The 27,605-nt window shown below is 43.4% G+C and overlaps 1 protein-coding gene across 10 annotated transcripts in view; it reads right to left on the reverse strand.

Moving 5' to 3' along the window:
- Window positions 1-27,605, reverse strand: part of KALRN (kalirin RhoGEF kinase) — an 833,042-nt gene that overhangs the window by 73,049 nt on the left and 732,388 nt on the right. For 4 of the 10 annotated variants that reach the window (XM_075070292.1, XM_075070291.1, XM_075070288.1 and 1 more), the window contains 4 exons: window positions 16,197-16,480; window positions 15,000-15,104; window positions 9,285-9,380; window positions 7,397-7,527 (listed from right to left, as the gene is read on the reverse strand). In XM_075070292.1, coding sequence (XP_074926393.1) covers window positions 7,397-7,527; window positions 9,285-9,380; window positions 15,000-15,104; window positions 16,197-16,480 — 616 coding nt within the window. The remainder of the gene's footprint in view (window positions 1-7,396; window positions 7,528-9,284; window positions 9,381-14,999; window positions 15,105-16,196; window positions 16,481-27,605) is intronic. The other 6 variants (XM_075070290.1, XM_075070293.1, XM_032777213.2 and 3 more) reach the window with 3 other exon arrangements.

Below are 27,605 nucleotides of genomic sequence, written 5' to 3' on the forward strand. Positions count from 1 at the left end.
GTTACCTAGGGAGGTCATGGAATCTCCTTCCTTAGAGGTGTTTAAGGTCAGGCTTGATAAAGCCCTGGCTGGGATGATTTAGTTGGGAATTGGTCCTGCTTTGAGCAGGGGGTTGGACTAGATGACCTCCAGAGGTCCCTTCCAACCCTGATATTCTATGATTCAATGGCTTTCCTCACTGCTATTGCAGAGGCCATTATCATCCTAAAAGAAGTGTCCACTGCATCAAATACAAACAGGAGGGATGTTTTGCCTATGATGCAGCCTTCAAGTAATGCCCTGAACTCCTCCTATGCATCCTCCAGAAGGTGGTCAGTAAACCCAGACATCACATCCCTGTTTACAAAGCTGTATTTCACTAACAGCATCTGCTGGTTTGCTATGTGCATCTGGAGAGAGGATGTGGAATACATTTTTCTCCCAAACAATTTGGCCCTTTTTCACTGAGGGTTGATTTAAGTCTTCCTGGACATGATCTCTCATTGGCAGCTGTAACCACCAAGAAATTTGGAGCAGGAAGAGAAGAAAAAGCATGCAAAGTCTTGCAACAGGACACGATAACGTTTGTCTGTGAGCTCAGCTGTGAGAGCTTAAAAAAGCTGGCATGTGCCATAAAGTCTTTGCTAGCTCTAGAAGAGTGTCATTAATCAAGAGGGCTCCCCTCCCGGGGAAGACAACTGGAAAATGAATACAAAGCTTGTGAGTGTTTCTCTTGTACAAGCTCAACTTCTATGCTTAAAACTGGCACCATTCTCCTCAGTGGGTCTTGAGAGCCTGAAGCCCTCAGAGACCAGAGGAGTATGGCATCATCAGGTTTTCAGGTGAGAAACACAGGTGCAGACTCCACGGATGAAGCATACACAGGAAAAAGATAGTGAGTGCTTAGCACTCACTGGCAGCTCCACAGATCAGCACCTCCCTTCCCCTGCACTTCCGACCCACCAGCAGTCTCCTGCCCACCACCGATCAGCATTTGCCCCTCCCTCCCCATGCCTCACACACTGTTCAGTGGCATGTAGGAGATGCTGGCAGGTGGGGGGCGGGGGAGAAGGAAGAGGCAGGGTGAGGTGGGGCTTGGGGAAGGCAGGGTGGAGTGGGAGCAGGGCCTGAAGCAGAGTGGGGATCAAGCACCCTCCAGGAACAGAGGAAGTTGGCACCTATGAGGAGAGGGACAGGTGAACAGGAGCAAAGTGATCCTCCTGAGGGGTTGGGGGTGGGAGAAGGGGGAAAAAGCAATTTGCTCCTCCTGCAATGGGTGGCCTCATAGCACTGGCTGCTCAAGAGGAAAGCACATGCAGATATTATTCAATCTAGGAGGCTCCGAAAGCTGCCTTGCTGGATGGCCTAGTGACCTTCCCCCTGACAGGTTCAGTGAGCACTGCCTGGGGGGAAACAAATGCTCCAAGGGTTCAGCCACTGGGGGAGAGCAGAAGGCATGGGGGGCCAGTAAATTCTAGGCCACGACAATCTGTCTCTACTTTTTGACTGGTCATGCTCTTGCTACAATGCTCTCCTAATGGAGGTGGTCTAGAGGACTCTGACTATAATTAGGAGGGGACAGTGAAGTGCTGTATGGTTCCAAACCAGATCTCAAGTCACCTGATTAGGTCACAGAAATTGGAAGTGCCAAACCTGATGGGGCCACTAGGCAACCAACTTCTATAGTCCAGTGTGGGCAGCAAAGTAGGTACTGGAGCAGGCCTGGTCTTCGGCAATGTAAACGTGCTGAGATTATGATGGCTGACTATTTATAATGAAGGTAGAGAGCTAACTGCAGGGAAAAAAAGGGGTGGGGGAGGAAACTTCACAGGTAGCACCGGCTCAGGCCACGGGTAGTGAGAAGGAACTGAAAGGGATGGGTGGTGCTGCCCTTATATAGCCTCAGGAAGGGCAATGAGGAGAGACGGGGTATGTACACCAACCCAATGGGTATGGCTGCACAACAAAAACAAACCCCACACCTTTCCAGCTCCAGTACACTGGCTACATTCATGTTTAAGATGATATGCGCACCACCCAAAGAACTAGACCCTTGTCCAAGCAACCCCAACTCCACATATGAGAGAGGGTGCATAGAAGAGATACTACAGCAGTAGCCATTGAATCTCTGTTCAGATACTTTAAAACCTTGTGACAGGAGTATTTTGTTCCCCTAGCCCCTAGAGATCCCTCCCATGAGTAAAGTTCATTTATTCTGGCTTTGCATAGGCTTAAAGAAATTGGTCTTTAATTTTCACTTAAGACTCAATGCTAGGAGAATGAATCCCATTTCTTTTCCAAAGGACTGATCTCTTATAGTAAATAATGCAGGTGTGGCAGTCAAAGCTTTTATGCTTATTTCAAAGCCAGTAATCCTGGGTAACAGTCATCAAAGGAAGCTTCAATGCACACAAAACACGTATCTATCAGTCACATACTGTTTTCGCTACAGGACAATTTCAAGAGAGTTATATCTGTCTTACTACAGACAGTCTCCCTCTCAATTACAGAGAGAAAGTTATTTAGAACTATGAACTAAATTCCATTCAAGTGCAAATTCAATAATGAGACTAACAAGGTAGAGGAATGCTTTCATGCCTGGTGTCACACTGTATACATCAATCAACAGTAACCCACTTGAAATGACAGCTCTGTAGACACTGTGCGATATGGAAGCCTTGGTAAAGACATACAGAAAAGAGGTCTAATGATAACTATTCTGAAAAGAAAACTGAGATCATGTGGGCTAGCAAGAATTCTGAAGACAAGACATGTATGGTGATTGGTTAAAATGCCAAAATTATTTTATAAGACTAAGCCCTAACTGAACTGATGCTGTGAGCCAGACTTAACAGGTGGGTGAAGTCATTCTGAGCTTGTCTTGTAACAGAACAGCTGTTGGTATCCTCTACAAACTACTGAGATGAAACAGCAATGATGCCACCATGTGCCATTTCACATGGAAAAAACTTCCCTGCCTCCAAAAACATCATAAACTAAGATGAAACATTAAGACAATACCATAGTGATGTGAGGTACAGAACATCTGTGAGACATAGGAAGGTTGTCACACAGTGTGATGGCAATGTTGGTAGCACTCACTCATCCTGTTTAGGCAAAGCAGAGAGGAAACTTTTCTGTAGACCCTCTCCTTCTTGTTTATTTAACAGCAAAATCCAGCCCTTTTGGGCAGGAGCCATGAAGTGGCAGTGGAAATGCCAGCTGCACCAAGAACCACTCTGCCAAGTTCCATATGTGTGTAATAAACACATGGTGGGCAAACTGCCACTCCTTTATAAGGCAGTAGCAGGTGTCCCTGGGCAAGCACATGCCCCATGCTGCTATTCCCCTGGCTGACCTACATGTCCCTATAAGGAATGTGTTACACCTCCTTTGGCATGGACATACCAACAGATTTACTAACTGAGAGGGAAACCCTGCACTTATCACTAGGTAGGACTCCTGTCCTGTTGCTATCCAGGAATTCTGGGTGTTGAGGGAAGAGTCGCTCCCTGTTCTCTCAAGAACACTTCTCCTCTCCATGTACACTTATATTCATTAATATGGGCAGAATTTGGCCTTAAGCATCCATGAGATCAAAATCACAAACACCAATGGTGCCAGTGCCGCAATGTTCATAGGGGTCTGAGGGCTAGAATTTAAGCAACCTTCAGGATGAACTGTAGCAACCTCTAATGAACGAGGGTGCAGGATCAGTTTTGTCAACAGAGATACAAAGCAAAAGGGTACATGTATTCTTGCTTCAGGATCTTAATTCAGCATCTACATTGTTTAAATTACACTCACTACTACAGAAGACCATATGGCTTCCCTCTACCCACATCATTTGAAATAGACATTTGTGTTGAACGTCACTTGATACTTTTCTATCCATTGTTTTACTGTGTATGACACATGTAATTACTACTTCCAAATTACAGATTTATTTTTATTTATTTATTTTAAAAAAGAGGGACACTGCCAGAGAACAAGTTTCCTTACCTGTGTTTACAGTAGGTTAGCAAAAATGAAGTCATTTACAATGATGTAATTGTGGGAATACCTGCATTTTTGTTATAGAAGGTATTTTCTTCTACATGGTATTGGAGGTGTCAAGTGGATGTGGACCATTTCATCACTTTAAAATAAACGTAAGTATTTGTATATATTGACAACTCCCTCAAAATTTACTCACAGGTATATCACAGCAATCAGAAAATATCCCTTTAATCTGGTAGAAATACTTCAGCAATATCTGCTGGAACAGGGGTGTGACAGCACCCCATGTTCTTTAGTGATATTATTATGACATTATAAGTTAAGTTCCCTCTAAGCTGCATAGCAGGCTATAAAAGGGCTGTGCAGGCACGCAGCCACAGGGGCCTGGAGAGTAGAGGGGAGGAAATTGGGGCATGAATGGCTGCCGGCAGGGAGAGGTGCCTCTTCCTTGGAGCTGCTGCCACATTTTCCCACCAGGAGCAGTTACCGCCATGTAAGGATGGCCGCCTTTTCTTGCCCAGCAGAATTTGGTATCTTAGTGGTACAGGGGTAGCAAATTCTGAGAGATGGGGGTTTCGGAGCTGCTGCTGGTAGGGAGAGGCTTCTCCCCTGGTCCTGTAGCTGCTGCAGTGAGAGAGAGCAGGGGTGCGTGTGTGCGCGCTCTCTCCCCACCCCCATCATAGCCCTAGGGCAGCCTGCACCCCAAATCCCTTATTCCCAGCTGTAGCCCCAGCCCTAAGTCCTCGCTCTCCCACACTCCAACCCCCTGCCCTCTCCTGTATCCTGAACCCCCTCATTCACAGCCCCACCCCTGAGCCCACACCCCCTTCATCTTACCCCTCTGCTCGAGCCCTGAGGCCACCCCCTACCTACCCACAAGCCAAACCTCTGAACCCGACCCCTCCACACACCACCTCCATATTGGTGCACATAAAATTAATTCCTCACATGGGATGTAAAAACTTAAAAGGGAACACTGAGAAGGTATTTTATGCAAGGTAAGTCAGATGCGAGATCACTGAAGAGGTTATGATTTGCTGAATGATTATTCTATTTGTATGCATGTATCATTTTTGTATCTGAAGTTATGAATATTGACTATGTATCTGTATTTTAAATATAGTTACACCTGGGTAACACCCATTAGACAAGACACTGTCTAGATCACAGGGGATTTCAGACTGAAGTGCAGCTTGCCTCTTAAGAATCTGCATCCTGCTTGTATCATCTCTTAAGGTGAGAATCTGCTATTAATATACTTAGATTGGATATAAAGTTTAGTTAGCAAATAAACAAAAATGCAAGACAATCTGCTTTGATTTGTTTGCTATAAAAGATTAAACTATAAAAAGATTTTAAAATGATTAACTTATTTTTGCTTTATCTAAAAGAGTGTGGGAGAATCATAACTCAAGGGCAAAAGGCTCGTGCATATTCCTCTCCACATTGTGTGTGTGTGGGAGGATTTTATGAGCTTACACTGTGCAGTTCCCTGTGCAGCACAAGACAGTATAATTTTGGGTTTATACTCCAGAAGGGATGCGTGCCTAAGAAGCTGGGAGTAGCTTTCCCATGCAGGGGCTGGACAGAGAGTCTGCCTGTAAGTGCAGCTAGGTGTGTCCCTACCCATAGGTATTCGTAGGCTGGAAGGCTTTGTAGCTTGTCACAGCAGCGCAGTGTAAAAAAGGGAGCCCAGGCTGGTGGGCTCAGTGGTACCCCAGTTCTAGGTGGTGCCCAAAGGGGAACCTGTCACAAGCGGCTCTCAGCACAGAGATTAAAGATGAAAGCACACATGCATGTGTACACACAGGAGATTACCACCTATGGATAAGATTTTGCAAGTAATCTATTGTTTGTTTACTGGGAAATAAGGGTCATAATTTGAGTTTGGATTTGGAGCTCCTTAGTGTTATTAAAAACAAGAAACCAAGTGGCACCAGATGCAGACCACAGAAACTAAAAAGAGCCGAAGGAGAGAAAAGCTGACTGATCCTGAAAGCCACTAGCAGCTGTTTCTAAACATCCTGGAGTAAGGGGAATTATTTGGACTGAAAGACACAAAAATACATGCAGTGCACAGCTGCCAAAGCTCTTTCTGCATTTCAAAAGGCCACATATATACTTACGTATGCAATGGCAAGTTTCTCTGTAGTGGAAGGTTAAGATAAACTTGTAATGGTAAACTAGCAATTCGTTAACCAGACCGATACTGAAACCAAGTATGTGCAATATGGGGCAATCTTAGGAGAAAGATAAGAGTTCCTCTCTCAGAGGAGTTCTCTACAGGTAAAGCTGGGTGCTGATCTCATCCAACCTGCCTCTCTAATCCATTCAAAAACGCATCTGAAAAAAAAAGAATCACGCTTTGTCTGCTACGATGACTACAGCAAGCTCCTCACAAAATTGCTTCTCTGGCTTCTGCAAGAAATTCAAGGGACTTATACCAGCTTTCAAATCCCTATGCCACTTTGCTCCTGCTAGCCTCTCTCAACTACATCTTCCACCTGTCTCGTTTCCTTTCTACGCCTAGGCCCTTACCCAAGCCAGTCTCCTATTCCTCCACTGACTCACTCCTTAAACACCTCCATGAGGCCTATACATCCTAGCTTTCCCCCTCCAAGTCTAAAGAGCTATGTTAATAGTGCTCACACTGCAAGGTTTCATAATCAAAGCAGCCATGTGATCTTATTGTTCTAACCCTTGACTTCCCTTCCCCAACCCTCACTGGGTTTCTCAACCTTACCTCCTGATAAACATACTGTAAGGCATGTCTTAAATTTCAGATAAGCACAGTCAGGGCAGGAGTGTTCTCTTGTCTGTAAATCACACATTTCTGGTACTGTATAGATAAAAATGAAGATTTATCTAAACTAGCCACCACCCCCTCAGCATGTATATGGAGCTTTACAGAATAAGGCTTTGATGTCAATGCTAAAAAAGGGGGATCCCCCTTTTCACGAGATTAATTACTGCGCAATAATTATCTCCCTGTAAAATCCTAGCAGAGACAAAAGTACCTGAAGTTTCTACCTGAAGTGGCTGAGTGAGGTTAATACTTTACTGCCCTGCCTGGGCAGTCACTTCGCCTAGTTTACCTTTTAGTTAAGCTACAGAGCCTTGTCTCCACTAGGATTTTAGAGCAGGATTGATAATGGTACTTACTGGTAACTTTAGCTATTCTACAATAAAGATGCACCATTTCCCCTTCTTCCCTGCAGTACAGGAAAAGGTACTGATCTCTAATATATTTTTTTTTTTTTTTAATAGAAAGAAAACCAGACAGGCATAGAGAATAGAAATCCATCCTTCAGAGTACCAGTCCTGTGCATTCTTCACCAGAGCAGTGTCTCCCTAATTTATAGCTGTGCACACTTCTATAGGGTGTATTTGAGAAATAAAAAACAGCTTGATAACTTACATCCTGCCTCTCATTGCTTTGGCTTTTTGTTCCTCTTCAAGGTTTCTTGGGGGAGTTGAAGGCGTCATCCCGTCATTTAAACACCCAGTGCCATCTTTTAAGCTTCCTCGATAAGTTCCTCCTTCTAGGGTCTAAAAACCAAAGCATTATAGAACAAATGTTATCCTTGAGCTACAAGGCTAGAGTTACCTTCTGTTGCAATAATCACCTCGGCAATCGTGAGTAGTGGAAACTGAGAACAGACTAAATGTTCAGTTATGTCCCCTACTGCCCCGCCTCAGAGGTTTGGTTATATTTCAAGTGGATATAGAAAAAAAGAAAAAAAAACCTGAAACCTATAGTCTGATTCACTGCAGCACAGCAGAAAGCATACACCATTAAGCACAGGAGGAAAATGTTGGTTATGCTAAAATAAGCATCTCAAAATTATTCAGAGCGATCTTGAAAGAGAAAAATCCCATGGCCCTCCAAAATATGATAGAATTAGGCTACAAGCATTTAGAATGTTGTTCTGTGGAAGATTCAATGAAACTTCCAGTAAAGTAACATACAAAAAACTGAGACACTGGTCTGAAACCCACTAAATATTACTGATTTCACTATGGGGGGGGGGGGGAGAGGGAAGTAGAGAAGAGAGAGAATAGGTATCCTGCTATGAAAACCTCATACATAAAAAGTGCATGTTAACTCTGTTAATCAGCTAGTAATTTAAACCTATTCAGTAGCTGTTAAATTTCTAGAAGTTCCCCTTCTCTAGTCACAACAAGCCTATTTCATTCTGAAATACCTGTTTGGTTTCAATGCTTTCTAGTCTGAGATTTCAGCACACAGAGAGAGAGTATCTGGTTGGGGAAAGTATTGTCCTCAGGGTTGTATGCTCTTGGATGAGGGTGAAGTTCAGCATTTGAAGGAAACAAATTACTACTTCTATTGTGGAATCACTTTGCCAGATAAAGCTGGTTCCACAGATTCATAGGAATTCCAGCACCGCTTGTTTTATTATTCTCTTCACCCTTAAAATGAGTGCAAGAAAATGAACCTTCACAGGCTCAGCATAGGTCTGCCTCAATTCTGACTTTTTCATTGAGCAAAACTTGTTTAAGCTGTAGCAATTGCCCAAGTTTACAGGCCCAGGGATGTTTTACCCTATAGAGGATTGTTTCAAGGAACAATTAAAGGAAGCCAAAATCATTCCTCCCAGACCATAAGCAACTGCCCAATAGAAAGGAGATTGTAAATTGCAAACGCATTACAGTAAAATCTAGAACAGACTAAAGCCAGAGGATTTATGGTGTTTTCACCATTGTAGAGATCAGAACAAAAATGAGAATTTAAAAAAAAAAAAAAGAAGAGAAAGTGACACAGGTCGTGCTTTAATTTCAATAAGGTTCCTCACAACTATTATACATTAAGAGGTTAAACAATTTTGCTATTTAGATTCATTAAAATTTTCAGAGATACTTAGGTCAAGCAACAGACAGCTGCTTCATAGCTAAACTCTCATGGTAAAAAAAAAAAAAAAAAAGTTACCATATGATAAATAAGGCCCTGCCTTTAAAATATGCAAAATGTTTGTCTGTCCCGAGGAATGGCTCTTAGACATGAATATATGAAATTCACCGGTATCACACAGTTCAAAGGCTACACAATGCTTTGAAAATTTAACATTGACTTTGGTGCAACATCTGCACAGAAGCTTGCAACTGCAGTTAATTTTAGTTGTGGAGTAACAACTATTAAACTCCTACACTGAACCGGAGAGCCTAAAGGTTAATAAAAATGCAGCAGGTGCAAACGAGCAAGGAAATAAAGCAGGCTGTTGAACTCATGCTATAGACACAAGTTATGCCTACTCTATACATAATTTCCAAGACACTACTACACTTACCAGCTTACTTTTGACCAACTTTTCTATTGCACTGACAAGATCCGCAGCAGTTGGGACATCAGAGGAGCTCTGACGAGCAGCTAGCAAAGAAGAGGACTGCAAGACACCAGTCGCAAAGGAAAAGCAGGTTAGCAGGATGAGAAGGGGTTAGGAAAGTGACCAAACCAGCAGTCAGCGAGGTAATGTTAGGGACTCAAGCAGGAAGCACATGGGCGCGTGAGGATCACATGCACGGTGTCAGGTGGCTGACTATCACCAGACTAGCAAAGCACAGAATTAGCACTGGAATTCTGGGTGGCATTTCTGTGTAGGATTAAAAAATTAGTTGCTAAGAACAGGTGAAAAGGGCGACCATATTTCCCAAAGGAAAACGGGGACATTGTGCAGGCTGGCCCGACCTTCCCCCTAGGACTGGGGCAACTCATTCGCCCTGCCCCTGTCCCCATGCGAAACTGGGGCTGCTGTTGCTGCTTGCTCAAGCCCTGCCTCCCCCTCTGCGTAAGGCAGGCATTACCACTCACCTCCCTCCCCATTTTCCTCTGCACCCCTCTCCCTTTTTGGGGAGCAGAAGTGGGCATTTGTCCCAATTGTTCATGCCAACTTGATAAATGCCCACTTTCATAATAAAATAAGACAACAATAGCCAGGACAGGGCTTTAAAAAAAAAAAAAAAGAAAAGAAAAGAAAAAAGGGACAGTCCCAGCCAAAACAGGACATATGGTCACCCTATAACTTAAAAAAGCAAGTTTCCTTACCCATGTTGCAAGTCACGGGTAGGATTATAATGAACACTTTAAAATTCAGTTCCTTCCTTTTAAGGATCTCAATAGTTTTACAGACATTACAAACTGATCTTGCTTACCCAAAGGTAGACAATACTATTCCCTTGATTTTACAAGTGGGAAAGTGAAGGCACACAGGGTTAAACGTTTTCAAGAAGTAAATGTGATCAGCACTCCTTGGGAAAACATAAATAAGTCAGGCATCAGGTATCTTGTGTTGAGCATCCAAAAACTAAGGCAAAGTCAACAACTTGGGCAAGGAATTTAGTCAGTTTCACTTGCTGGTTCTCATACATTAGCACTCTTCTGCAACATTTGGGTTGCAAAGAGTTTTTATTTTAAAACTATGGCCAGGTCTGTACTACAGGTTCTGCAGGCACAGCTGTCAGGGATGTGAACAAATGCAATCTCTGACCAACATAGCTATGCCAGCAAACTGAGGCAATGTGTATACCCCCCATCCCAAATTTCTGCTGGGTGCAACATATGGTGCAATCATGTGCCCCCCAAACCTTTAAAGTGTGGGCCCTCCCCACTCTCAGTGGTTATGCATCACCTCCGCCAGCAAAAGCCCCCAGCATAGATTTAGTTATATTGGCAAAGCTGGACCAACAGCTTGTTCTGCTCAGGTGTGGGGGCGGGGGAAGAAGGTTAAAAAGAAAGGGCAGGTAACCTTTGCCAGCATAAGCCAGGTCCACACTAGGGGTGCTCTGACAGTACAGTATACCGATATAGGAATACCTGTAAGGTGCTACTACTTGGGACCAGGCCTATGAAAGGAAAAGTGCTTTAAAAACACACCCCTATATTCAAAGAACTCTCTCTACAGGTGTTAGGGTTTTGTAAGACAAATACAAAGCTATCATTTTTTAACTTGGGTTCCCGAAGTTCAGCACCTAACTCTGTATTTAGCATCTGCACTTTTTTTTTTTTTTTTAAAAGTGCTCTAATTGTCAATCGTGATGAGCACCCATAATTGAGCACAATCAATAAGTGCTATGAACCTCCAGCACCCTGAAGACAAACTTGCCTATGTGAGAAGAGTCAGGTGGATAGAAGAGATCTATACTAGCTCATCTGAAAATACATTTATCCTGTACTGAAGATGACAAGTGATGACTGCATCTCTGTGCCCCTTGATAATAGGCTCTGTGCAATGTGCATGCTTTAATGGCAGCCAGCTATAAAGATTCAACTGCCTTTACAGTCTCTCCCATAAGAATTATAAAAGGCTTATTTATCTCCTCAGCCACTTAGTGAAGGGTTGCAGCTTTTTGGGGGGGGGGGGGGGAAGAAAGAAGGGTATTGCTTCAATTAAGTCACTATTCAAGTTCTTAATCTCCAGTGTGCACTCATTAGAAGCGTTGGTGAATGAGACCCAAGAGAAAAGTGACACTGGAGATTAGGCATGTGGCCATCTCATCAGACAGACTATTGTGTTGGTCAGCAAATTGACAGGGGACTGCTTCCTACTGTTGAATGATACAGCAGCAGGGAAAAGGGGCAGAGCAGACTCATCCTACTCACTTTTCTTGAGGCAGTTCAGAAAATGCCAACATATTGCCAGTTTCTTTTGTAATTTTGCATCTAATTAACAGCTCTAATTAAAACAAAAAGTAACAGATAATCAGGTTGTTAATTTACCATTCAACAGAGGAATTAGCTTCTGAACCAGAATGTAATCTTTAAATTCTTTTTCAAGATTACATGCAGCTATTGCAGCAGGAGAGGCATCTCTAGCAAAAACAAGACTGACAAGCAGAGTTCTGAAGAGAGAAAATAGCTGGATGTTTAAGCCACCATTTTCAAATGTAGATGCCTAAGTAAATGGATCTGATTATCAGGAGGTGCTCAATGCCATACCTCCCACTCAACACTAGTTGAAATAAGTCAGCAACATAGGTACCTCAATAGTGATTTAGATGCTTAATATTGAGCACTTATGTGTTTTGCATTTACACTATTTTGATCGTCAAACCATTGTGGGGGGGAGGGGAGAGAAGCCAAAGCTAGGGGGAAGAGGGAAAGATGTAGCATGGGGGTGGGAGGGAGGAGAATGTGTGTCAGTACTGGAACTTTTAAATGGTTTCATAAGAAAGTTTTGATGTGGAATAAAAAAATTAAATGCACAAGTCTTCCAGCTGCAAATTAAAAGTAAACTAAACTAGTTTCTCTTTAACTACAGTGGGTGTTTATAGGGACAAATGCATATGGGGGAATTCAACCACCACTTTCAAGCGGTGTTCCTCATTATTTTGGTAGACAAGGGCCTCACAAATCAGCATGTGCAGACTCTCAATATTCCAGTTAGATAGGGAACAGAATGGCACTAGTCACTGACTGTTCCTCCAGCCAAACCAAAAAAGTTAAAGAAAAAAATCTGTTCTTTTTAACCCAAAAACATTTTAAAAAAATTTTTCCTTGCAAAACCAAAAGGAAAGAATTTGTTTAATTGAATAAAATGTTTGAATATCATCATTTTAAAATGAAGTGTTAATTTGAGAATACTCTTTCAAAATCAATACATTTTGTTTTGATATATCTGAAGCTTTTCCCTTCCATCCCCCTCAATTTTTTGGCTGAAACTCTTCATTGAATTTACAAACTAGCTGTGATGCCCTGAAAAGTGTGGTGTTTGGCAAGTTTGCTATTCGTTAAGAATAAGTGTGGCCAGCTCTAATAGGGAAGTATTATTCTTCTCATTTTACAGATGGACAACTGAGGCACAGAGTCTAAGCAATTTGCTCAAGAAGTCTGTGGAGGAGCAAGGAATTGAATCCAAGTCTCCCAAGTTCCACATTAGCATTCTATCCACCAGACCATCCTTCCTCTCATAAAAGACTGCATTGAGGTCCTGAGTAAAGTCATCTTTGTCAGGCAAGTCAGAGGCACAGTTTCAAGTGAGTGGAGAAGGCCCATACCAGGCTGTTTACATAAGGATGAATGTTTGAAAGTGAGTGCATCAACTCACACCCCAACCTGCATTTTAAAAACACCTAGTTCTGGATCCATGCCCAAAAGTTAGAATATAAGCCAAGTCTGACAGTTATTCTCCTCTGGGATGGGGGAAGTAATCAGGATGCCAAAAGGCTCCGTAAAGTTTATCTGTATGGAGAAGAAAACTGATTAGTTCATCGGTATTGAGTGTTAGAGGATCACGCATGTACCATAGACACTCAAATCTCCTGGCATGTTAAACATCAGAAGTGGTGACCAGAGGCATGAGACAGATTAAAAACAAAATCTAAATTCTGCAGGCTACCAGCCAGGAATCAGACTAACACCATACTGGTATGGATCCAAAGCTTTGCTCCCCACATCCCCTCTCCAGCCAGCCAGCAGTACATGCAATACATAGAGTCAAGAGTCCATGACTCCCAGCTGCTGTCTGCCCATCTTGCTGCCACCACCCAGTGTTGTAACAGAAGCTGACAGATGAGGAGTGCCCCTGAATCCACTCTGTATCACTCTGATCCAGGGGTCCACACATTGGCTAGCTTGCAGAGACTTGCTGCTCACTGCCGTTTCTGAAGCTCCTAACCTGCCATAATCCTCCCCAGAACCAGCAAGTTTTGGGGACTACTTCCTGATCTCTCCCATTTTTGCACACAGAAACTAACTGGATCTTGAGGGGAGGGAAGTATAGTGTTAAAACAGCTGCTTCCTTTCTTTCATCATGGCATCTAACAGGAAAACAGATTTGTATGAGTTGACAGAGCAAGGAAAAAAAATAAAATATGTAGAGAAGACCGACAACCAGGGCAATTAACTGAACACAAAGCAGATCCATGGATCAAATATACAGGCTAAAGTCTCCCTTCACTCCAAAGCAAAATGAAATAATCTAAGGATTCATTTTATACACCGCTACGCCATTCATCATAGCAGAATGCCCCCCACAGCTTCTCTGTCACATGGAGCTAAACGGCACAAGCAATAAGTAAACCGCCAAAAAAGCCATAGAGCTTACTTTCCAAAACACAGGCACCTTAATATCGACATTGGGTGGTTAAATGGACATTCAGGCACCAAAACAGTAATCTGGGTGCCTGAGAGTCCAGGTGTCTAGTCAAAGATGCCCAAGCTGAGCCCCAAAAGTAGCAGAAATACAGGTAACACAATAGAAGAGAAAAGCCTATTGACAAGTAGCCTACCAGCATGATGCACAAGCATGGGAAAGAATGGAAGATTCCTAGGACTTTGAGCACCTAAGTTGTTGCTACAGTGCAGAACAAGAGATGTTAGCATTCTTTTTGTGTTTTTGGAGGAGGGGGGTGTCAGGGAAGCGAGAGTACTCCCAGCTGTCTCTGGAGAGACCCAACAAACTACTACTTTGAACTTGTATAGCGCTTTTCATTTCTAAGTTCCAAAGCAGTTTAGAATGGTGCATAAGGACCTTTCTCCCCATTTCATGGATAGCAAAGCTGAGGCACAGAAGTGAAGTGACTTACCTGAGGTTACACAGGAAGACACTGCAGGACTTGGATTAGTGCCCAAGTCTCCTGACTCCCAGTCAGTTTCCTTTCTAGATCTCATGCATTTGATATGTCTGCTCTGTTCACTGGGGCCAAAACAGTCACCAACCAGCACATGCATTGCTATTGCCAGATACCAAGGGCACTTGTGAAACATGAATATCTATATTCCTGAGTACTTATTACATAAATTCCAAAGTTATAGACATCCTGAACCCACAAACCAAAGAAGAATTGTCCTTATGCACCAAAGCAAAGACTACAAGGTTGGATTGCTCAACAGGCACCATTTTCTTAAAAGCTATTCAGTGAACGGTTCTGAACAACCGCACAAGAAAATTGTCCACGGTAACCTGACTGACCCATGTATACTGGAAGAATTATTCACTATTAATAAAGTAGTCAAATGAATAAAGCATAGGTCATTTGGGGAACACAACTAGCCAGCAAACTCCTACCATCTCATCCTGCGTAGGGTCATTGTCAAAAATCTTCATAGGAGGAGGAAGCGGTGTGTGGGATTCTTCATCTGGCTCGTCTTCTCCCCAGCCCTTCTTACTCTTCTGAAAGCAAGATCATTGTTAGACACAAAAAATGCTGGTAATATGAACACACCACTTCAGAGCCTAGCTAGCTACCTTTATGCTTCATTTCTAATACAATAGCTGTATCAACACTGATACGGGGCAGGGAGGATTATGGATAAGTCTGGCTGCCATGACAAAGGAAAGTCGTTGGGGGTGTGTGTGTGTATTTTTTTACACTATTGAGAGGTCAGGGACAATATATTCTTCCAAAGCAAGTTGTTGAAAGCCATTAAATAATAGTTAATGAGACACTTAAACATCTTCCTATTTACGCTATGCCTGACAAAGGCCACATCCAATTTAGACTAATAAAAGGTAATGTAAAGCTTTGAGTTTAGCATCTCCCCATGCATTCAAATAGCGCAACCTTCATGTTCTGTTCAGCTTTCACACTAGAGCTGCTGACCAGATGGATTGCGAAGTAACAAATTCTAATCAGAGCGACACACAGGGTAACTATGGCCATTATTGCTACAGACAAATATATTTAACCTCAAAAAATATTGGTATGGCTTACAAAAGTTAGTGTTTTCCTTTAATAGAAAAGAATCTCAGTTTAAAACTAATATAGGTATCAGCATAAATTGTTAATCATTGCTCAAGAATGACTACTGTGCAGTTTAAAGTGGAATATCTTGTTTAGCAATTAAATTGAAACAAACCACCAAACATCCTGATGTATAATAATTTTGAAAATCTTAGCTCTAATTAATGCTAGATATTCAAAATGGCAGGATCATATCTATCGCACCAATATACATCAATTTTGTTTTAGTTTTTCTGAAGTGATATTAGATCTTTCGTACTCACACTGTAGTTTTCCTGTAAGCACAAAAGGAGGTTCACCACCACTCCCATTCAGCCCCCCACCTAATTTAGCACACTTTTTAAAAGTGAAAGTAAATAACAAGGCACCATTATTCCAGAATAAGAGTATGTACACAGTTACTCAGAAACAGTTATTCCTGACTACGTGTAGACGAGTCGACTCCTTATTTTGAATTGACAGACAATCACTGAATGCTCTGCCCAAGATACAGTCTCAGCTACATTACAGTAAATACATACTTCATCTGCACTGTCCCCTTGAGGAGTGGTCTCATCTCCAGGCTTCGGTGAACCCAGGTCAAAGCTCTTCCTGCCATCTCGCACTTTCTTCTGTTTTTTGATGTTACTCTCAGCCTTCCCACTGTTCAGCCGGCGCACAGGACTGGTCAGCCATTTTTTCAGTGTGTTGGTTGAACGCTTTGGGCCAGGAGAGCTCTGGATTGAGTTAAGGGACGACTGAGGCTGCAAGTTGGCCACCGAGTCCGACTTGCCTCCATTTTCATTGGAAGAGACTGAATATGCATCTGAAGGAAACAAAACATAACTGATGACATGGCCTGCTGGCTTTCTGGGACTACCCTAGATTAGAAGATACCATGTTACAGTGCATGTGGATTTGTGCAAAGCAGAACAAAACAAAGATGTTTTGAAAGATAATTTGTCAAGTGTGAACAAGTCAGTGTTTTCTTCAGAAATAAATTCTACAGCAGAGCGCTCTTCACTGCATATTTGATGGAAAAATAAGATGGTTAAGATTCCTCTAAATCCTATACTCTTCATTTCCCTCCATATTACCTGTGTTTGTGAAACAGAGCACATACAAAAATGTAACTAGATTTTCTCAGTTCCTACCCCAGACTCCACTGAAGTGAGAGCAAGGCACAAAATAGCTACCGCAACAGGGAATACCAAAGCTCTGCCAGCCATCAGCACCTAGTCAGTTTGTTCTATTGTGTTTCAACTACTGCCTGGAAACCTAAGTGATCACATGTAAGCACTATGTCTCTTCTGATAGCTGATGGGTTTTTAGGTTGAGTCTCTATGCTTGTGCTAGCTCCTCGCAAGAAGTGGGAAAGTATAGCTTAGAGAACAGCTTCAAAAGTCATTCCTGACAAGATCCTCTTTTTGCAGGTTCCCTCCTCCTGCTCAGTAAGTGATGCCCTTGATTTGAGTGAAGCCTTGCACCTTTCATCTGGATCAGTAGTGGCTGGCTCTAGATTCAAAGTGAATCATGCTGTGCAAAACTGACATCTTTAGATCTGGCAAAAGGTAAACGTCACTCCATTTATTTCAAAGCACTGAATCCTATTTCAGAAAATTAGGATTAGGAATTTTGTACAGATTCCACTTGGGTAGGTGGATTTTGTTTTCAGGACAGCAGGGGTTATATGTACTGTATCTTTTAAAGACTGACAAGGAGCCAGGCATAGGGCAGCCAGGGAAAGTAGTTGGCAGAAGCTCTACAGCCAAAGGGAGACTCAGGGTTTGGGGAGAATACAGTGTTCCTTCAGTGTACAGAATGAGAGAGTACTTTGACATTGCCTGATGAAATCAACCAGAATTATTGAAGTTGAATTGAAAGCATAGTTCTCCAGTGTGCCAGGTCTGCTTCTCCCAGTGCAGACTTAGAAAACAGGGCAGAAGGGAGAGCACTCAGCATATGGGGATCCTGGGGTGGCATAAAGCCATTGCAGAAGTTCCTGTATTATCTTGTCTTCCCTACCCCACAAACAGTGCATAGTAAACAGACAGGGAATAGAGCAGTGGTCCCCAACCTTTTTGCCTGGCAGGTGCCAGAGAAAGGACCACTGCAGCAGTGGAGCACCCGCTGAAATGCCACCAAATTTTGGTGGGGATGCCTCTCGCTGACACCGCTTGCCGTCGACAAGCGACATCGAGAGGCATCCCCGCCGAAATGCCGCTGAAATTCGGTAGCATTTCGGAGGGTGCTCTCCTGGGGTCCAAGACACGGGCATATTAAGATGCCCCCGTGGGTGCCATGGCACCAGTGGGCACCATGTTGGGGACCACTAGAATAGAGGACGTGGATGGGCTGGTTTTAGTGTGCAGGTGCTGGATGTGGTGGTGGGCTATAATATACAGGAAGTCAGACTAGATGATCTGGTGGTCCCCTCTGGCCTTAAAACTTTGACTCTCTCCCTCTCTATACCCCTGCAATTCCAAGCTGCCTGGAGGCTGTTGACACCTGACAAAAATATAGAGTCCTAGCTTGTACCGGGTGACTGGTGCAGCACTTGATGGCTCTAGGATCGATTGGCACTCAAAACTGACTTAATGGCTCTGCGAATCAGTAATAGGATGATGGACCCTTTACCTCCTAGGCGGACAGTTCAAATCCAGCCCAGGTCAATAAGGACTAAAAGTACGCATCTTGACCATTCAGCAGATGGTGTGAAAGGAGATCTGACTGGTACTCAGTAAATGGTTTTGCACACCACTAAAACCACAAACACATTTGGCATCCTCTCTGGCAGGCAAAGTAGCAAGACTGAATTACATGCACCCAGATAATTGTGAAAACTGTCCTCTCCTCAAGCTGATTCTACAAGAGGTGCCCATTGTTGGGAGTGGGCAGGGGGGAAAAGACAGATGGAAAAGGCTGATTAGGTTATGGGGAACCCATTCCAATGGGAGCTCATTGCACAGCACATTTTGCTGTCAGAATGCTCTTTTCCTTTAATCTCATCTCATGTGCTCCACAATACTGGAAACTTAAAATTCCACTTGCCCCACAGGAGTTTCCTGCCTATAGGTTGAATTCCATGGCATAACACTGATTTCCAACAAAACAAGTTCATCTTACCTGTTCCATTTGTTGTTTTGCTTTCTTAATGTCAGAGTCTTGTTCTGACAAATTGTGATTATACAGCAATGAACTCAAACGGGTAGCCATCACTGGATTTATATACCCTCCCATCAGTGCCCCTCAGTAAGAACTAGATTCAAGATGGCTGATCTTCTGGGGGAGTTTGTTTTGGATCATAATGTTACTTTGAATGCAAGATAGGGGTTTCTTTTAACGTGTGTCTGTACATACTAACCAGACATTTGCCGTTAGAACCCTCTCCCCCTAGCCCTCCAACAAGCATAGTACCCTATGGCCTTGAATACCCTGCAAATGGGGCTAGCCCTGATGTGTGCACAGTACATGTTTAAATTGAGAAACAAAAGAATCCACTCTCCATGACTGCCAAAAAGTGGCACCTTCCATGAGCCCATGAACAAGTTTTGTACATATCAGTAACTTTCAAAGTTATTTTAACTGCTAGAGTAGCTAGTCTGTGCAAAGAGCTTCCTGGAAACAGATGGCTGTTCAGTTTCAAAGTGGAACATTTCAGTAATAGAGAGACTTTGCTGAGTGAAGAGATGTGGAAAATATGCATTCCACAGCTAACATGCAGGGAGTTTAAACTGGAGAGGGAAGGGAACTTGTCTCCTGCATGTTGCTCAAAAGTGCAAAGTTACTGTTCTAAAACCTTGAATTTTGCTGACAAAACAGGGTATGCTGATAAAGTTTGGCTTTCAAAGGAACGCGTGAGTCATGTGAATGGAAAGTGTCTGAAGCCTATCAGACAGCAGATAAGCTAGCCACTGAAAACAGCTCTGTAAGCCTCTCCCCTACCTATTTAGCATTAGTTAACACAAAATAGGCTGAAAATAAAATCAATAGTAACTGACTGAAACCATGCATTTTCATAGATAAGGCTGGTTCTCTGAACTTAAAAAGGAACATACAGTCAAAGCTGGTGGGCCAAAAACCCAACTGTCTCCCCCCTTTGGAACAATACATTCCAAAAAGTCTACCTATCATCTGACCATTTTCAAACTAGTTCTTCCTTTTGCCGCTCCAGCAGAAAAGTGATCTGGGCATTCTTAATGTTTGAGGAGCCAAACTTCAGCTTCTCTTAGCCTATTGCAAACTAAGTAATCCCCTACATTGTTCATAAATTAACTCTAAACATGCAGTACAATGCTTTGTTTTGTGACCTGGAATTGTAAAATAGTAACCCTCTCCCTTCAGAGAGGCTCCCTGTGCTGGCAAAAATCCTGTTACTACATAAACTTGGACCAAATCGGTTAAACCAGGAAAGATAGCAGAATTGGGCTAATTTGAGTATCTTTACTTGGGCAACTATCCCACCGTGGTCAATGAAAACTCTGTCGCATTCTTTAGTCATCATGAGGGCAATTAGCTAAACTTGGTTCCAAAACTGAATTTAGGGGTATTTTAACCATTCTCTAGACAAGGAGCCATCCATACATGTGTGTTTATTACGTACGTTTACTGGTATCCAATTTACCCTTGGACAGTAAAAAACAAAATGCTACCATATGATCCATAGATACACCAGAATAACTGTACATCATAAATGATGGCTATAGAAGGGTCACGGCTGCTTCCTGAGTACCTGCTCGCAATTAAGTATCATTGTTATAGCCTGCCTCAGGTTTCCCTCCTCCCCCCGTGCTGTAACAATGAAGTCAAGGAAGAGAAGTCAAACACACTACTCTATGGCAGTATACCTCCCTTCAATATAGCCTTCTGAAAAGAGCACTGGTACAATTGTTTAAAAGGCTCTTTCCTCAGAGCCTAGATAAAGTGCAAGAATCCCAAAATAAAATTTAAACACACAAAACAAAACCCACCAAAAACCACTCCTTAGTTTCCAGTCACAGCTCCTTCTACTTTAAGGCCTCAGTCTCCTCCAATGCCTTGAGACTTCTGCAGACTTTGCCCTGCTTATTCAAGGTCTCTCCCAGGCCTCCCTGGCTGGGGAACTTTTGCCTAGTTCAGGCTTCCTGGGAGCTTCCTTTCTCCTTGGGAGCTCTGTCAGAGTTCCTTAGCCTTTTATTAAGTCCAGTTGCTTTCCCTGTCTAATTAACTGCCTTTCAGTTATTCAGTGAACTAACTACTCCCAGGTGAACCTGGGTTACCTCTGATCCCCTTGTGGAGGCTGTCAGAGGTAGGCTGGGCTCTGACACAGATACTGGGAGTGCATGGTTGCCAACCCTCCAGGACTGTCCTGGAGTCTCCAGGAATGAAAGATTAATGTGTCATTAAAGACTGCTATGTGATGAAACTTCCAGAAATATGCCCAACCAAAACTGGCAACCCTACAGAGGGTCTGAAAAGTGACTTTGGGTGCCTCGCTATTTAAACGCCCAGTTTACCAAATCTTTTTACAATGGTGTGATGTTCAGAAAGTCATGAATAATCTGCTCTCTGAAAATTAGGCCCTTTGAAAGTGCGTTAAACTGAGCATCCAACTCACCGATCACTCTTGGGAGTTTCTGGAGACTTTATCAAAATGTTCAAACCAGGTCAGATATCCCTGATGGGGGAAAAAACATCAAGTCTATTTTTTAGACTTATCAGTGGATTTCTTCAGTCTGATGTCTTCAAATAGATTCAAATTCAGAGAGCAAGAGGTATCAAGTGCAACAGTGAGGATTTGCTATGATTCTCTTCCAGTCAGAAAACTACTGGAGTGAATGTGCGCTAGAAGCAATTTGGTTAAGATGATCCAGGGTGAAGTGTGGAAAGGATACAGTCACATTTCCTGTTACCCAGAAAGACAGATTGACTAACGTTTGGTCTCACTTCAAGGGAGGGATAGCACAGTGGTTTGAGCACTGGCCTACTAAATCCAGGGTTGTGAGTTCAATCCTGGAGGGGGTCATTTAGGGAGCAGGGGCAAAAATGGGTCCTGCTGTGAAGGCAGAGGACTGGACTTAGTGACTCTTCAAGATTCCTTCCAGTTCTATGAGATAAATTATATATAAATATATGGAGACATACCTAAGGGCAGACTACAGGAACAAGTTTTTCTGGAACAGCTGCAGAGTACAGCAAGCGAGTATATCAATGTCACCACTATGCCAGAACAGAACTTTTTAGATGTTTACCTGGTAAACCAAAAGGTCTACATTGGGTTCAGTAGACAAACATGGCTGGATAAGTTTCCTGCCCAAACCACTCAGAGAAAAAAATTGGAATATCTGAGGGCTTTTCTACTTGAACATGGATGCTGCTGACTCACATTAACGGGTCTTTAAATGCTCTTTGATCTGGTCTTGTTTCAAAAAGATTAGATCAAAGCCCATTAACAGATTGTTAGTGTGCATCAGCAGGTACAGATGGTCAGTTAGGGGATGGCAACCTAATATGAGGTAGATACACAACCCAGATTGCCAGGAGCAAAAAAATTTCATTTCGATAAGCCCTAAGGCACCTCTAAACAAGGTCTCCAAGAAACCAGTTGTTTGGCGGCATGACAATACCAGATAGTCACAATCAGAACAAAAAAGCCTCAACATCTGAAAGTTTTGCACTGCTAAATTAGTGAACTTGTTTATTCTTGTTGCTAAAATGAACCATCTCCTAGATTTGAGGCTATTGCTTGGAAAGAGGCCATTTAAATACAACATTCTGAATGAAAAAAAAGTTAATTTCCGATGATTCAGAGTTTTGAATGCATAGCCCTTGTAACATTTCAAAAAGAGACTGGTGCCAGGTGACCTGTGTAAGCCATTTCAATTTAACATACCCATCCCCTACACAGTATGAACTAGAAGAATGTGATGACATTATGTTATAAATATTGGATTCAGCATGGCACTAGTCTCTCCAAGAAGGTGCTCAAAAGACATCTCACAACAATCAAGTTACAGGAAGAAGGAAAAAAAAATCTTTTAGATCCACACTGTTCAAACTATCTATAAACTAGTTCAGATTTCCCAAATGGCTTTTACTCTTGATAGCTAGGCATTAGAATAGCTTACAGCTGTAAAAATTTCAGTGACTTAAAACAGAATTTTATCCTTTTGTAAGTCAGAAGAGCAAGATCACAGTATCTTAATGTGAAGTTTAACTTGGATTACCTTGCTGTCTCCAAGCAATTTTCTGTAGCAGTGGTGAACCACTGCCCGCTTCCTCAAAAAACATCAGTGTAGGAATTTGATTTCTCTGTTGCAGTTCCAAGGTGCCAATCATCCAAGCATTAACCCAGGTAGGGCAGAAGTATTTGACATCCTTGAGGTACAATTCAGTTAAGGGCTTGGCTACACTTGCAAGTTGCAGCGCTGGCGAGGGGGTTACAGCGCTGCAACTTAGCAGGTGTCTACACTTAAAAGCTCAGCCAGTGCTGCAACTCCCTGTTTGCAGCGCTGGCTCTACACCTGGGTCTGCTTCCAGTGTACCGACCACCGGATGCACGCTCGTCATCAGTGGGGACACTCACCAGGTTTTATTGGACCTCCAGGTTTAGGACTTATCCCAGCATTCTTTGTCAGCCTCTCTGTCATGCTTCCATCCACTGCCTGGCTCAGAGCCTGGACGAGAGGGAGTTGTAGAGGAACCTGAGAGGGAGCTACTAGGTGAGACTCCCAGAGTCATGCAAGCAGGAGCTATTTTTCCAACCAGTGAAAGCTAAAGCCAGTCGCAGCTGCTGGACTTGGTAGTGGAGAACCAGCAGAGGAGCCTGTTCTGTAACTTTTTTAATTATAAGATTGCAATGTTTGGGACAGGGCTATGGCTGCCTGCAAGCATTGCCTAATGTGAATAGGCCATGACCCTGTACTGCTCTTTGCTTTCCACAAGTCACAAAACCCCATGGCTTCCACAAGAAGCAAACCCCCACCCCCACCCCTTCCCATGAGCCACGGCAGCCCCCCCTACATTGAGCCACGTTGGAAACTCCCCTTTCTATCTGCAGCTGCGCCTCTCTCTTAGCTCAAATGTTAAATACTACAAAACTCTTAAAAACAATGCAGCTCTGTATTAACAGTTATCCTATGTTTTTTTGTAAGTACCTGAATACTACTCCATCAGTGCAGACTTCTGAAGACTGCAAAGCTTTAAGAAAAACCAAGGGAAACTAAGAATGGTGAAACAGTCATGAATCTGTATCCACAGAAAATAAAAAAGTTGCAAAGACTAGGATAAGGAAACCATGAAAAAGAACAGGCTTGCCAGATAAAGGAAAGCTGCAAGGAATGACTACCAGAGAGAAGCACAGATCAGCAGGATGATTAAAAAACAGTGGGGAAAAAAAAGCCTCTCATTTCTTCATGTATACTTTACTTTCCATAACTATAGAATAATAAATTATTATACATTGCATCATATCTTTGATGGTTATTAATGACGCTGTTCAGCATGTGTGGGTGCCCCGCCACTCCCTGGGTGGTGCACAGCGTGTGGTCAACTGCCCCCTGCAGGGTAATGCCTGGAAACGCAGGCACCAGTGACATAGCTGTCTAAGCAGGCGGTGGACTGAGGTAGGGTTCTGGCTGCAGCACGTGCAAGATTGCTGTGGAGACAAGGTGTGCGGCTGCTTCAGCAGGGTCACAGGGTGACTGGAAACAGCAGGCGGTGCGGTGGTGCAGACGTGGCAGAGCTGTGCGGAGCAGTGGTGTGGGCTGGCGCTTGGGCAGGCTTGAGGGTTGGCTGGAACAGGACAGGGTGTTTGCAAGTGGCGTGGCACGTGGTGCAGACTGCTGCAGGCAGGGGTTCTGACGGGGTGGGCGCATGGGGATGCAGCAGACAGGCAGCTGAACCCCACCCTTTAAGTAGCCCCAAACCCCTTCTACTCTGGGGACCGTTTAATAGCCGCGGAAGCGCGTGGAATGCAAAGAGGAGCGGGCTCCGGCATTTAGGACCAGGGCAAGGGCAGCTAGAGCCCAGACGTTTAAATACCCCCCTCACTGCCCAGGTCCAGGGTCTATTTAAAGGGCCCAGAGCTCCAGAAACGCTGAGAGCGGCTGCCTGCTCCGGCGACGCCAGACGACTTGAGAGCGGGCTTGCTGCGACTCCGCCGGCTCCAACGGGGAGACGGGCTTGCCTCGCTCCGCGAGCTGCCGGCCTTGCCACGCTTAGCTAACTCCAGATGGAGCTCGGGCTGCCCTCTCCGACCGGAGCTCGAGCTCCGCGACTCGCTTCCCGCTGGCCCGCGGTCAAGCGGCAAGCTCCGCACTCCGCTCTCCTGCCGAGAGCCGACAAGCCCCGCCGCCCCAACTCGTCATGGCTGGACCCGCCGGAGCGCCAAGCCCGCACCCGGCTGGATCTAGCTGGAGAGAGCGGGCCATGCCGCGCTCTCGCGGCATTCACTCAAAGGAGCGGACCAGAGCAGACCGCAAAAAGGCTGGACGGAAGTTAAAAAAAAAAAAAATTAAAAAGGTGCCTAAGGTGCGGGGCCCTCTTAGGCGTGGGGTCCGACTCCCTGGCAGCACGGGTCGTTGGAACAGGAAGCGGAATGACCCGTCCCCTTCCCACAACCCACAGCGACAAAATGGGATGAGGTGCTCTGTGGGATAGCTGCCCACAATGCACCACTCACAACAGCGCTGCAACTGGTGCAAGTGTGGACACACTGCAGCGCTGGTCGCTGTCCGTGTGGGCACACTGCAGCGCTGGCCGTACACAGCTGTACGACCACAGCTGTAACTGCCAGCGCTGCAAAACTGTAAGTGTAGACAAAGCCTAAGATTGTGAACCCTATTGGCAAACTCACTGAAGTCAATGGGACTATGCCAGTGAATAGCTACTCAGTAGTGGGAGTGATGGCTTCATGATCTCTCCCAATGAACAGTCAATCAAGCTCTACTGTGCCTTCCAGAGCCCAGTTATTGCAAGAAAAATTATATCTGCTTTAGGTGCAGAAGTGAAATATCAGCACAGACCAAAAATCAGATTAAAAAACTTCAGCATTTGGGAGGACTGAAATCTAGATTCAAGCTTTACAGCTTGGGTACATTCTAGTCATTACATACACCTACTGTGAATTTGCAGCAGAGTTCAGGAAACTCCAACCTACTGCATTAGAGTCAGGTTTGTCAGTAAAGAAAAGTCTTCCCATTGCTTATACAAAAGCAGCCAGTTACACTGCTAAAAAGCTAACATTATACAGAAGACTACCTTTTCAAATCAAAGCCACCACGCAAGGTTTCAGTAAACACAAAAAACCCACAAGAATACACTATAGTCCTAAGCATCCACATAGATGGAGACAGAAGACAATTAGAGAGGTGCTAAACTTTCACAACAAAACCCAGGCACAAAATTGTCCACATTTCAGGTTTCCTTGTAGGTTCAGAATGCTGGTCAGTTTTGTTAGTATTCATACGTTTCAACAAGATGTGGCTGAATTTCAAGTAAGCCCAGGCAGAAGTCAAAAGAAACTCCATGTTACCTGGTTTCATGTCTGAAAATAAAGATGGGCTCAAAGTGCAAAATTCAGATTCATTTGCAAAATTTGCACCTACCCTCCAAAGTATGGAAGATGTTTGGGTTCCATGTTTTACTTTGGGCCCATCTGTACTGGAGATCAGGCAGATGTTGGCAGTTTTCTATTTTAGTTTTGGGAGCTCATCTGATGCCCCAATTCAAAGTAACACTCAAGAGGCATCAGAATTCTCACTGGTCAGTTCCTTGGGATAAATTTCATCCACATATTCCACTGGCAAAATGATATGGACTTCATAGAGAAAGTTATTTGTGTAATTAATTGAACACACATTTGAGATATTAGAAAGCAACATACCTGGCTAAAAAAATAAAGAGGAATTAGAAACAGAAGTGTGAGATGTTCAATCTAGTGAAATTCAGAAGTCTGACTTTCTGGTTCAACAATGAACATGCAACAAGTCTGACTTTCAAAATTAACAGAAAAAGAAATAGACTAAACTCGATTATACTAGACATTTAGAAGTTAAAAATATAGTTTCTTTACTGAAAACCTGGTATTACTTGTAATGAGCAAGGAAACAGATTGTTTTGATTCAGATGGTATTTAGAAGAAGACACTTCACCTACACTGCCCAAGTCAATAAAAAGGTTTTAGAATAAAAAGGTTACTATCCAGGGATTTCTGGAAAGCATAACAAATGCTACTGGGGACTCCTAGGTCTTAGAGTAATGGTCACGGCTCTCCCTGGGGTTAAGGAATGTACATCTTCCTGGTTACACTGTTCAGACAGGATAGTAGGCCCAAAGTAAATGAACAATCCAGGCACTTGGTGTACTTTGTATCAGTTGCATCTCACAGCAGGAAATGATTAGTTGAGGTTAAGCATGTGACAGTTTATTATAATTAGCAATAAAGCCCCAAAAGGCAACCTGCCATTAATTTCAGCTGAATAGGTTTATTTTTAGCTCAGTTCTTCAGACATGGATTTCCTCAGATTGCTCTGGGAAAGCTGACAAACCAAACTAGTTGCCAGGTTTAGGTTGTGTCAAATCAATAAGGTGTTATGTCTAAGAACTCCACTTATCAAACCATCAGTCAGAAATGAGTTACTGCGACCCCGGGAAAGTTTCAAAGATAGAGTTAAACCAAAGGCCCAGAAAAGCAGTTTTGAAGTGTGCAGTCGTCAAGATTCTTTAAAAAATTACTGAAACCAGAGAGTGATATGAACAAGTCTAGCATCTCTAGGAAAAAGAGGTAGCACAAGGGTAAGAAATCAGTAACAAAGCCCAGTGAATTCAGACACTGCATCTTTGTTACTGTTCTATTAGAAGTAACTGTTGAAGTCAGTCTGGCAGAGAAATAGCTAGAACTATTAGTCATGGTGTAGCAAGCAGAATTAAAGCTGTTGTTGTAGGTGACCTTTTGGGGAAAGGAGTCTTAT

Source organism: Chelonoidis abingdonii, chromosome 10, assembly GCF_003597395.2.
Source record: "Chelonoidis abingdonii isolate Lonesome George chromosome 10, CheloAbing_2.0, whole genome shotgun sequence".
Lineage (NCBI taxonomy): Eukaryota > Metazoa > Chordata > Testudines > Testudinidae > Chelonoidis > Chelonoidis abingdonii.